Source organism: Esox lucius, chromosome 13 (assembly GCF_011004845.1).
Source record: "Esox lucius isolate fEsoLuc1 chromosome 13, fEsoLuc1.pri, whole genome shotgun sequence".
In the NCBI taxonomy this organism is placed as follows: Eukaryota; Metazoa; Chordata; class Actinopteri; order Esociformes; family Esocidae; genus Esox; species Esox lucius.
The window spans coordinates 37,838,965-37,851,242 of record NC_047581.1 but is presented as its reverse complement, the minus strand read 5'-3'; the positions used below and the strand labels follow the sequence as shown (position 1 = coordinate 37,851,242).

The 12,278-nt window shown below is 42.7% G+C and overlaps 2 protein-coding genes across 7 annotated transcripts in view; both read left to right on the top strand.

Annotated features, from left to right (window-relative positions):
- The window catches only part of fras1 (Fraser extracellular matrix complex subunit 1), a 189,835-nt gene extending 183,933 nt beyond the window's left edge, over positions 1–5,902 (top strand). For 2 of the 4 annotated variants that reach the window (XM_034296446.1, XM_034296445.1), the window contains one exon: positions 125–1,802. In XM_034296446.1, the coding sequence (XP_034152337.1) occupies positions 125–1,709 (1,585 nt within the window). In that variant the 3' untranslated portion in view covers positions 1,710–1,802. The other 2 variants (XM_034296447.1, XM_034296448.1) reach the window with 2 other exon arrangements.
- A 782-nt stretch (positions 5,903–6,684) lies between these two features.
- On the top strand, positions 6,685–11,862 carry anxa3a (annexin A3a). Of its 3 annotated transcripts, none has more exons than XM_010865422.4 (13): positions 6,685–6,713; positions 7,043–7,076; positions 7,618–7,705; positions 7,898–7,992; positions 8,308–8,421; positions 8,514–8,604; positions 8,741–8,820; positions 8,915–8,971; positions 9,523–9,616; positions 9,689–9,784; positions 9,935–9,993; positions 11,260–11,382; positions 11,665–11,862. In XM_010865422.4, the coding sequence occupies exons 2-13, from the start codon at positions 7,062–7,064 to the stop codon at positions 11,725–11,727; spliced, it is 975 nt and encodes a 324-aa protein (XP_010863724.2). In that variant the 5' UTR covers positions 6,685–6,713; positions 7,043–7,061; the 3' UTR covers positions 11,728–11,862.
- The last annotated feature ends 416 nt before the right edge of the window (positions 11,863–12,278 follow it).

The following is a 12,278-nucleotide window of genomic DNA, read 5'->3' as shown; positions in this document are numbered from 1 at the left end:
AGGGCCTTAAAGGGCTTGAAAGGACTTTTAAAGTGATTGTAAAGTGGTTGTAAGGGTTTGTGAAGGGCTTGTTAGGGGTTATAAAATACTTTTAAGGGCTGGCTGTATGTTGTTTCTGTTTTAGGAAGGACTACTCTGGGGAGTACACCGTGTTTCTGATCCCCTGCACTGTTCAGCCCACCCAGCCCTGGATTGACCCCGGTGACAAGCCCCTGTCCTGCACGGCCCACGCCCCAGAGAAGTATGTCCCTCCTCAGGCACCATACAAACACCATCAGTCAGGGCCCCAGAGAAGTATGTCCCTCCTCAGGCACCATACAAACACCATCAGTCAGGGCCCCAGAGAAGTATGTCCCTCCTCAAGCACCATACAAACACCATCAGTCAGGGCTCCAGAGAAGTATGTCCCTCCTCAGGCACCATACAAACACCATCAGTCAGGGCCACAGAGAAGTATGTCCCTCCCCAGGCACCATACAAACTATCAGTCAGGGCCCCAGAGAAGTATGTCCCTCCCCAGGCACCATACAAACACCATCAGTCAGGGCCCCAGAGAAGTATGTCCCTCCTCAACCACCATACAAACACCATCAGTCAGGGCCCCAGAGAAGTATGTCCCTCCCCAGGCACCATACAAACTATCAGTCAGGGCCCCAGAGAAGTATGTCCCTCCCCAGGCACCATACAAACACCATCAGTCAGGGCCCCAGAGAAGTATGTCCCTCCTCAAGCACCATACAAACACCATCAGTCAGGGCTCCAGAGAAGTATGTCCCTCCTCAGGCACCATACAAACACCATCAGTCAGGGCCCCAGAGAAGTATGTCCCTCCCCAGGCACCATACAAACTATCAGTCAGGGCCCCAGAGAAGTATGTCCCTCCCCAGGCACCATACAAACACCATCAGTCAGGGCCCCAGAGAAGTATGTCCCTCCTCAAGCACCATACAAACACCATCAGTCAGGGCCACAGAGAAGTATGTCCCTCCCCAGGCACCATACAAACTATCAGTCAGGGCCCCAGAGAAGTATGTCCCTCCCCAGGCACCATACAAACACCATCAGTCAGGGCCCCAGAGAAGTATGTCCCTCCTCAACCACCATACAAACACCATCAGTCAGGGCCCCAGAGAAGTATGTCCCTCCCCAGGCACCATACAAACTATCAGTCAGGGCCCCAGAGAAGTATGTCCCTCCCCAGGCACCATACAAACACCATCAGTCAGGGCCCCAGAGAAGTATGTCCCTCCTCAAGCACCATACAAACACCATCAGTCAGGGCTCCAGAGAAGTATGTCCCTCCTCAGGCACCATACAAACACCATCAGTCAGGGCCCCAGAGAAGTATGTCCCTCCCCAGGCACCATACAAACTATCAGTCAGGGCCCCAGAGAAGTATGTCCCTCCCCAGGCACCATACAAACACCATCAGTCAGGGCCCCAGAGAAGTATGTCCCTCCTCAACCACCATACAAACACCATCAGTCAGGGCCCCAGAGAAGTATGTCCCTCCTCAAGCACCATACAAACACCATCAGTCAGGGCCCCAGAGAAGTATGTCCCTCCTCAGGCACCATACAAACACCATCAGTCAGGGCCCCAGAGAAGTATGTCCAGTTTCATTAATTATCCCACAGTCATGTTGTGGGACCACTGAGCTGGTGGACAAAGTATGTATTCTACCGCTGACCAACCGTAGGACGAACTGACCTCAGAGTTCGGGCCAACCCATCCGTCTTGCTCCCCAAGGGGCTACAGTCCGTCCCTCTGATGTGTCTTTTGAGTGTTTCCACCACTGTCTCTGGCTTCCCATGTCCAGGTTCCAGCTGCCGATAGCCTTCCAGCAGACCAACCGCCCGGTACCAGTGGTCTACTCCCTGAACACTGAGTTCCAGTTATGCAACAACGAGAAGGTGTTCATGATGGACCCGGCTGTGGCAGACATGTCTATGGCTGAGATGGACTACAAGGGGGCCTTCTCAATGGGTAAGACTGCAGTTCACTGCCAAGCTCGTTTCCCTCCATAGCAGCCCTGTGGTTCCTGTTTTAACCCTGCATGGCCTGGTCCCTCTCAGGCCAGACGCTGTACGGCCGGGTGCTGTGGAACCCGGAGCAGAACCTGAACGCTGCCTACAGACTGCAGCTGGAGAAGGTGTACTTGTGTACGGGACGGGACGGATACGTGCCCTTCTTTGACCCCACGGGGACCCTGTACAACGAGGGGCCGCAGTACGGATGCATACAGCCCAATAAAAACCTCCAACACAGGTTCCTTTTGCTGGTAGGTTTACATGCTTTATTATTATCATCGAGGTACATGCCATTTAATGGTTTAATACAATCTATCAATGGTACATTTTCCTTTATGCTTTATTGACCAGCTGCAATGAAGACAACCTGTCTGGAAAGTTCAGTTTGATCAGACTGGGTCTTGATTCGGTTTTTGCAGTGGTATGTCGCCTAACGTGACTGTTTAGTCAATCTGCAGCGTTCAGAGAATGCCGTAGTAAACCGGCTGATCCAGGTGGCCGACCTGAGTCCCTCTGACAGACTGGTCTGGTCTCATGGCTGTGTGATTAAAAAGAAGATTGCCTCAAACAGACACTGCAAACTGTATAGACATTAAATATTGTCATTATGTAGCTCTGCCAATCAGGGCTCTGGGGTAACGCTGGTCGATTTTTTTAAACATTTCCAATTACTGACGTTATTTTCTGCCACAAGGGCTGGAAGCTACAGGTTTAATGTTTTAATATTTAAACAACAAACTGCTTGTGCTTATGTGCTTATGTTGCACATCCATAGCCTAGATGCAGCCAGCTTGGCCTGTAGTGTCTGCTGGTGTTTGCTCGATCACAGCCATTCTGTCAGCGTCCGTGTTTTTTATTGGGTTTGTGACATTTCTCCGGCAGGATCGGAAGCAGCCTGACGTCTGTGACAGGTACTTCCATGACGTTCCCTTTGAAGCCAGCTTTGCTTCGGATATCGCCGATCTCCAGCCCATGGCGGCTATGCCCGGGGTTGATGGGTTCACCATGAAGGTGGACGCGCTGTACAAGGTGGGTGAAGATGTGGCCACTCAACTGTCTTATTGTTTTTAAATCATAGGTCTTCAACCCTCCCCTGGGGACCCCCCAGCCATTCCATCTATTTGATGAATCCCAGAGCTAGCACACCTGAATCAACTTATTAACTAATTAACAAGCCCTTTGAATTCCCCGTTGAATCAGGTGAGCTAGTTCAGGGCAAGAACTAAACTGTGAGACAGCTGTGGGGTCCCCAGGAGAGATGTTTTAAATGGTGATGAAGTACGGGATATGAATGTGTTTCAAAGATCTTATGTACTGTATGTCCCCTTCAAGATGGTCATCCTCCTTGAGGGCGACTCATACACTGATTTAATTCATCTCCATGGTAAATGTATCTGATAGGTGGAGGCAGGGCATCAGTGGTATCTGCAGGTGATCTATGTGATTGGCCCGGAGTCCATCTCCGGCCCCAGGATCCAGCGCTCTCTGACCTATCAGCTGGCTCACAGCAGCGACTCTGGTGACCAGGACCCGGCCAGTCGACCAAGCCAAACAGTCATGCGTGCCCGTCGGGATTTGGTCGACCGCTCCGGCCGCCTCACGCTAGACGAGTCTCTGATCTACGATAACGAAGGCGACCAGATGAAGAATGGCACCAACATGAAGACGCTCCGCCTGGAGGTGCCCGCGGCCTCCACTTATAACCCCCAGATGGGGGGCTCGGTGGGAGGGGGTGTGGCCGCCCTGAGCCTCTTGGTCCTCGTTTTGCTGGCTTCATGTTTAGTCTTTAGGAAATGCCGGAGCTCAAAGAAGAATGGGAAACAGAGTCCTTCCAAAATGGCGGAGGAGTACCCCCTGAACACCAAGGTGGAGGTGTGTCTCGAGAAGACCCTAGAGAAGAACTTCAGCTCCAAACACTGCACCGTCAGGAATGTTAATATCAACCTCCACCGTAACCATGACAACATCAACTCCAAGCTCAATGGAGGGGCAAAGGTCAAGCAGGTCAACCTTGAGGTCAAGCTCCACAATAACCTCCATAGTGATGGTACTGAGGTCTAATGATCTGTCGCCAGGGTTTCCCCTAGCTCAATGATTTTCCAGGCAGTGTGCCAAAAACCTGTAAAAGCAACATCCAGTTGCAAAAAATCATGTAGAGGCAAAACATCTAGACTCTACCTACACAGGGGGAAACATTGCCTTTGTGTAAATCTTAAGTATTTTAAGAGAAATCTATAGAAATCATATTTTCTAAAAGGCGTTTGTACTTATGGAAAATATACTGTTTGTTAATGTATTTTTGTACAACCTTGATGAGATATGAAACAAAAAGTTAAAAGGGAAGCGTGTTTCAGGCAAGCTATGCAGCGTTTATTGTAATCATTTCACAACTGGGCTACCTCAGGAATCACGAAACACGAGAACTATCTAACTATATAACGTGTCATGATTTTTTTATTTGGGTGGCTTTGTTTTCAACTTGTCCTCGTCATTGAACGATCCAAACTTAGGTGAGATCTGCTGCCTCGTTTTTGCTTGATTTTAACATAACAACCACCTCTCCCTATTGATCAAGGCACTGTAGCTTGACACTTTGCTCCTGCTTCTCGTTAATAGGCTGTATAGTTGACTTCTCATTAATAATAGTTAATTACTGTGCCACAAAATGACCACTATGAAAGTATTAAGCACGATGTGGCCCAAACCCTGACTCCATGGACATGTTTATCATGCATTTCGGTGAAACATCTGTCCCAGAACAGGGTTGTGAGGCAGGCCTGTGGTGTGATCTGAATGAGTAGTTTGCAAATTATGTTTATTCAAGTGCAATTAATCCATGAACACTCTATCTCTACTCAAAAGCAGATCCGTCTGTCTGTCTAACATAGTAATTGATTGAATTGGCATCCAATCCCTTACCCATACAGAGCACTGCTGAGGGCCATTCTATAGCATGGCACTAGGGACAGTGTCCATGTCTAGACCACAGCTCAACAGCCTTCCTATCAAATTATTGTTGTTGCATGCAGTTTTGACTCCAAATCCAAACAAACAAGGGTGAAAAGGGTGAAAACTCCAACTGCCTTTACTGGTTTTTATATCCACCAGTTGGTATGTGACGAGAATAAAAGTGTTTGGATTGACTTGGTGCACTTTGAATACTACTACTGACGATGACATCTGTTGTCCCTCATTCTGTACCTCTACTGCAGCCTTATCAATACTACTGAGCAATGTATGGGATTCTTTGTTAATTTTACAAAATTTATTTTTAACTGATGACTTGTTTTATACACAGTGTGTATCTACTGTATTATGTCATGTCTTCATTTTGCCAAAATACCCCTAATGCCTCAGTTATATTCTTTAATGTACTTACCAGTTCAAACTCCACTATTAAGTGAGTGGGTCCCAAATGCCACCCTGTTTCATACAAAGTGACCTACAACCCAGAGCCCTGGTAAAATGTAGCGCACGAGACAGGGAATAGGGTGTGATTATGGACGCAGCTTTTGCTAATCAGTCAGTCAATCATGTCCTCCTTATATTTATACTGCAGAATGTACTATTAGCATATAATTACGCTCATATCTTGTAACGCTCTGTATCATGGCTCCACTGTTTCCATAGTCTGAAAGAATAATGTGTAATATTTCTGTTGTGAATGAAGGTGTTGTGACTCCACCCATCATTGATCAATTGATTAATTGATAACTGGATGCCTTCTATGTCAGAACGACATCCCACAGCAATGAATGTTCTGCAGAAAATAGGGACATTGATTTATCACCATTTCTCTCTCCCTCACACGCTTTAGCTCTCTGTCTGTCTCTCTCTGTATCTCTCTGTCTCCGCCTCTCTCTGTCTCTTTCTGTATCTCTCTGTCTCTCTGCTTCTGTCTCTCTCTGTCTCTCTATGTGTCTCTGTCTCTCTCTGTCTTTGTCTCTCTGTCTGTGTCTCTGTCTGTGTCTCTGTCTCTCTCTGTCTGTGTCTCTGTCTCTCTCTGTCTGTGTCTCTCTCTGTCTCTGTCTCTCTCTGTCTCTCTGTCTGTCTCTCTCTGTCTCTGTCTCTCTCTGTCTCTCTATTTCCCTATATCTATCTCTGCCGTTTCATAGAACTGTGCCTATCAATAAAACTGTGGGAGGTTGGGGAGATTACATTATATTTTTGGTGCTACCATTTTGTGGAAATAGTTACAATGCTATCAATATTATGCCTGTATTATGTGCCTTTTTAGTAATAAAATAGTGTTGAACACAAACAAATGTATGTATATCTAATATTTTTTGATACAATGTCAAGGATCGTTTTATATTATGTTGTGCTCTTTAGTTTTCTAGGAGGAAGAAACCAGATTTTCTAGTTAAACCAGTAGTTAGTTATTGACAGTGTTCTGTAAATCTACCTTTCGCTTCCCAGGTCAGAGACACACAGATCTAGCTAATTATTCATATTTACAAGTACTAGTCCAAACACAGATCTCGATAATTATTAATCTTTACTACTGATAGTCCATTTCATTCAGGAGCTTTGGCATAGTTTATACCTGTTCAATCATGAATATAGTTAAGGCCTGCCAACTGGCCAAGGATGACATCATATCCTCACCAGGCTCACTTCAGCCGCACCCAGATTCCAGGTCATTGCTGTGAGGCCATATGGGAATTGGTTGTTCAACTTCAGGTAAGATTCCTGTTCGCACGTTTACATACGATTTGCTTTATAAGATTGTTTTGTGTTAGGAGTAGGATGTACTTTAGAAGAATGGTGTCTGCTGATCAACACTGGGAGGGATGTTATTATTGATATTGTCTGTTGCACCCAAAAATGTACTGCTTAATACTGTCTGATCCAATTCTTTCTACATGGCTCTGAGAAATTGTATTCTATTTAATTCTTGTATTTCAGCTACTTTTGGGGCCTTAGGCTAGTGTATCTATTGATTTTTTCTAGTAGTAGGGTAAGAGACGTTTATTTAATGTATTATTGTTTTTGTTTTTACACAAGACAAGTGTCCACAAGAGTGTTGGAATGGCAGCTTTATCGGTAAGCTATCCACTGCTCTATAATGCATCCATTGATTATGAAATAGATTTTACTGCATTCCAGTAACTTATAACAAAGTATGTATAAATATAATGTCTTCTATATTTACTTACAAATAGTAGCACCAGGTCCCCTCGGTTTTAATCTTGGCCCAGGCTATTAAATAACTGGCAGATGCCAAATTTAGCTTTTATTATCCTGGTGTTGCAGTAACTTTACGCACAGCCCAAAATGCTAACCTGTGTCATGTTCGAAGTTTAAAATGTCAGATTCTATTTGCTTCCCTGTGTCAATGCTGTTCCATGTACAGGACGCTCCATGAAATATAATCTGCATGACATACTTCCTGTTGCTGCAGGATAGTTTTCTGCTGTGTGAATCCGGCTCAGATTAAAACACGGCATCTATATGATGTCCTGAATAGTTTCGTGGACCCAAAGTTCAGCCGACAAAACGCGTAAAGCGTCAACAAATCAGCACACTGATAGAAGTCACATGTCCCTTTATGAAATGTATGTGAGCAGGATGTGTTTCTGTGCAGAGTGCAATGAGAGGCAGTGTCAAGCCAAAGGCGGACTTCAACGTCAAGGAGGACGCCATGGCTCTGAGCAAGGCTATAAAGGGACTGGGTAAGGAATACTGACCCCCTACAGACCCGAAATACTAGCCGGTTCAAAAGATCTGATCAACCTGCTTGACTTGGATCCCTTACAACTGGCCGGCCCAATAAAACCCTAACAGCAAATGTATGAACCCATGGCCTGTTTGGTATGTGTGTGTGGTATGTCGTATAGCCAACCTGTCGTTCTGTCCCTCTGTAGGCACAGATGAGAAAACCCTGATCCAAGTTCTGACTCACAGGAGCAGTGATCAACGGCAACTTATCTGTAAAGCTTACCAGGAAGCCACTGGCAAAGTAGGACCTTAACTCATTCTCTAAGAGACTGAAGACTTGAGTGACAGTGTTAGGGATAAACCCAGGCCAAACCTGTCTGTGTATGTGTGATAAAACTGGCAATTGGTTTGGTTTATGTTTGACGTTTAGACATTGTGGGTTATGTCTAGGGTTTGGCGTCAGGACTAGGTTTAGGCACAACGGATTTGTTATTGAGGTTGAAGTTAGGGTTAGGTTGGGGCTGTGGGACAGGGAACTTTTCTGGGTTTCTGGTGTTTCCAAGGATAGAAAAACAAACCTGTGCGTGTTCCATTTGTCCTCCTGTGTTGGCTGTAGATGCTGGTAAAGGACCTGAAAGGGGAAACCAGTGGGAACTTTACGGATCTTCTAGTCGCACTTGTCACACCCCCTGCGGTCTACCACTGCCAACAGGTCAGGAAGGCCCTGAAGGTGAGTTAGCTTTACATTTGACATGTTCCTGGATAATCTTAATGAAATTACTTAAGTGCTCAACATTGACAGCAGCATTATTTGTGTTTCAGGGAGTTGGTACTGAAAACAGTGTCCTAATTGAAATCTTCGCCTCCACTTCAAATAAAAAAATTAAGGAGTTGTCAGACGCATATTCAAAAGGTAGCAATTTGTCCTATCTGATTGGCTTACCTGTTTAAATATTTGAATATAGGTTAAATAAAAAATGCACCTTTTTGTGTTGTCATCAAATCTTATTGAGAGGATTTAATAGTTGGAGACACTTTTTCCTTTTAAGAAACTCAAAGAACGCTGACTGAAGACCTGAAGAAAGAGATTTCGGGCGATTTTGCCAGCGCGATTTTGATTCTTGCCGAGGTATTGAGCAAATGAAACATATAATCTGTAGTTTTTGTCGTCATCTTCAGAATGGGCCTGTTGTATCTCATAGTGTGTTTGTCTTTAAATTAAGGGAAAGCGAGATGAGAGCACAAACGTGGATGCTGCCAAGGCTAAAGAGGATGCCAAGGTGCCGGGAATTCTGTTTCTCAGATGTCATTACACAGCTATTAAGACGCATTTATAACAACATTGATTTCAACATGTAGTGTTTAACAACATTATAAAATCATTTTCTGTAAAACAACACTAACAACATTTTCCGTATAACAACTTGTAGTGTAAAACAACACTAACAACATGTAGTCTATAACAAAATTATATCATTATAGTAACATTGTAATTACATGTAGTATTTGGCAACACTATAACACCATGTAGTGTATAGCTATATCAACAAAGTTTAACAATAGAACAACATAAGTATACATATAACAACATAACAGCAGAAGCCAGTCTTTCTAGACTTTTTAGGAGGTGTGATGACTCTAACTTAGTGCTAAATATACAGTCGACCTCACTGCCTTCCCGACTCAGTCCCAGATTATAGAGGACTGTCAGTATCTGGAGGCACCTGCACTTTGAACTTAGATCATGTTTTATTGTCCATGTTTTATAGCTGAATGTTCCTTATCTTATGTTAATGCATCTAAATACCTCTTTCTTTACTCCCTCTGTTAGATACTTTACAATGCCGGGGAGAAGAAATTGGGAACGGATGAATCCAAATTCATTGACATCCTGTGTCACAGAAGCATCCCTCAGCTCCGACAAAGTAAACCCAACAGTTTTTGCCGTTGTTGCTTTTTTTGAAACTTTGTGAACAGTGTTGTTGTGTCATTCTCAGCTCTGGTGGAGTACAACACCATCAGTGGGAGAAGCCTGCAGGAGAGCATCGAGCGAGAGATGTCTGGGAGTCTAGAGCTCCTGCTAGTGGCTATAGGTACAGATCACTCAGAACTCTGTTCTGCTGTTTCCTTTTTAAAAACTACAATGACCAGTAGCATAAACTGGCCAACAACTTATATCATCAGTGTTATTGTCTATTTTATTGTACATAACTGCAAGTGATTATCTTGTTTTTGTCCTCCAGTAAAATGTGTGCAGAGTGTGCCGGCATACCTAGCTGAACGTCTCCACAAAAGCATGAAGGTAGAAAGAGTAACATCTTTTTGGTCATAGAAAGCAGCATAATCGGATGATAGTTGCTTTATGTGGGGAGAAATGGTCTTACAACAGACAAAAACTTTATACAGTGGAATAATGTTAATAATTATTACACAATAATAAATGTAATACTTAATACATTAAGTATACGATAATAATTATTATAATGCTTAATATGAAAAGTATACAATAATCATAATTATAATACCAAATACAATAAATATACAATAATTATTATAATAATACCTAAAACGATAAATATACAGTAATAATTATAATACTTAATATGATATGTATACAATAATATATATAATACTGAATATGATACGTATACGATAATTATAATATCTAATGCAATAAGTATTCCATAATAATAATTATAATACCTAATATGATAACTATATGATAATAATAATAATTATAGTATCGAATACAATTAGTATATGATAACAATAATTATAATACCTAATATGATAACTATATGATAATAATAATACACTGAACAAAATAATAAACGCAACACTTTAGTTTTTGCCCCCATTTATCATGAGCTGAACTCAAAGATGTAAGACTTTCTCTATGTACACAAAAGGCCTATTTTTCTCAAATATTTTTCACAAATCTGTCTAAATCTGTGTTAATGAGCACTTCTCCTTTGCCGAGATAATCCATCCACCTCACACACTTATGATCTAACATTAAATTCACCAGCAACAGCTCTGGTGGACATTCCTGCAGTCAGCATGCAAATTGCACGCTCCCTCAAAACTTACAACATCTGTGGCATTGTGCTGTGTGATGGAACTGCACATTTTAGAGTGGCCTTTTATTGTGACCAGCCTAAGGCAATAATCATGCTGTCTAATCAGCATCGTAAGCCACACATGTGAGGTGGATGGATTATCCCGGCAAAGGAGTAAGTGCTCACTAACACAGATTTAGACAGATTTGTGAACAATGTTTGAGAGAAATATGCCTTTTGTGTACATAAAGTCTTAGATCTTTGAGTTCAGCTCATGATAAATGGGGGCAAAAGTGTTGCGTTTTATAATTTTGTTCAATATAATTATAGTACCAAATTCAATAAGTATACAATAATGCTATCTAAAATATTAAATATGATAAAAAAATTATCATACCTAATACGATATGTATACAATAATAATTATATTACAGTCTTTCTCCTTTGCTTCCCTGTTTCCTCACCACAATTTTTTGCATCAACTGTGGTTTTGTCACTGTGTTCTGCAGGGGGTTGGAACGGATGAAGGCACCCTGAACCGAATCATGGTGAGCCGGTCAGAAATAGACATGCTGGACATCAGATCAGAGTTCAAAAAGCTTTACAACTACTCCCTCCACTCTGCCATCCAGGTCAGATCATCCAACCTCACAATCTAACCAGTTCTAACAAATGGTTTACTCCTACCTAACTAGCTACTCCTAATGAGCTTCTCAAAAGACATATCTGGTATAAACAGGACTTAAAACATGCTGATTGTCATTTTCAGGTGATAACGACTTTCCATCAACTGAAGTTGCTAATCTAATGCACATTTCAAGTAAAAGGCTGCAGCCAATGTTGAATTATTGGAAATGTGTGCTGTGTTTGTTTGTGTGGGATAACTGTCATTTTCTGCTTTTTTCACTCTGCAGTCTGATACACAGGGAGACTACGAAAAGGCTCTGATAAACCTCTGTGGAGGAGATGATGCCTGATGAAGCTACAACGCGGCTCTTCCTAATCTCAGTGCTTTTTTCTGTGTTATTACAGTTGTATTTTATGACATTATATCTACAGAATCATATTTGGTGAATTAAATGCAATAAATACCAGCTATTATGTTTATTATTTATCATTGCTTATTTGCAAAAATGAGTTTATATTCCTTTAACTTAAACCAAATAATGTTGTTTACTGAGGAGGATGAGCTGCCAATCAGAGGTCTAGAGAAAGATGAGCTGGCCAATTAGTGGTCTATGGAATGATCAGCTAGCCAATCAGAGGTCTAGAGAAAGATGAGCTGGCCAATTAGTGGTCTATGGAATGATCAGCTAGCCAGTCAGAGGTCTAGAGAAAGATGAGCTGGCCAATTAGTGGTCTATGGAATGATCAGCTAGCCAGTCAGAGGTCTACTGACACACATAATATAATGACAGACATAAGCCCGTAAGTCCCTCCATTACTTCACAGAATATCGGCTGTATTGTAGTAATGGTATGTCAAATATTTATTCATCAGGAAACACTGGCCAGTTATTTGGAAGACA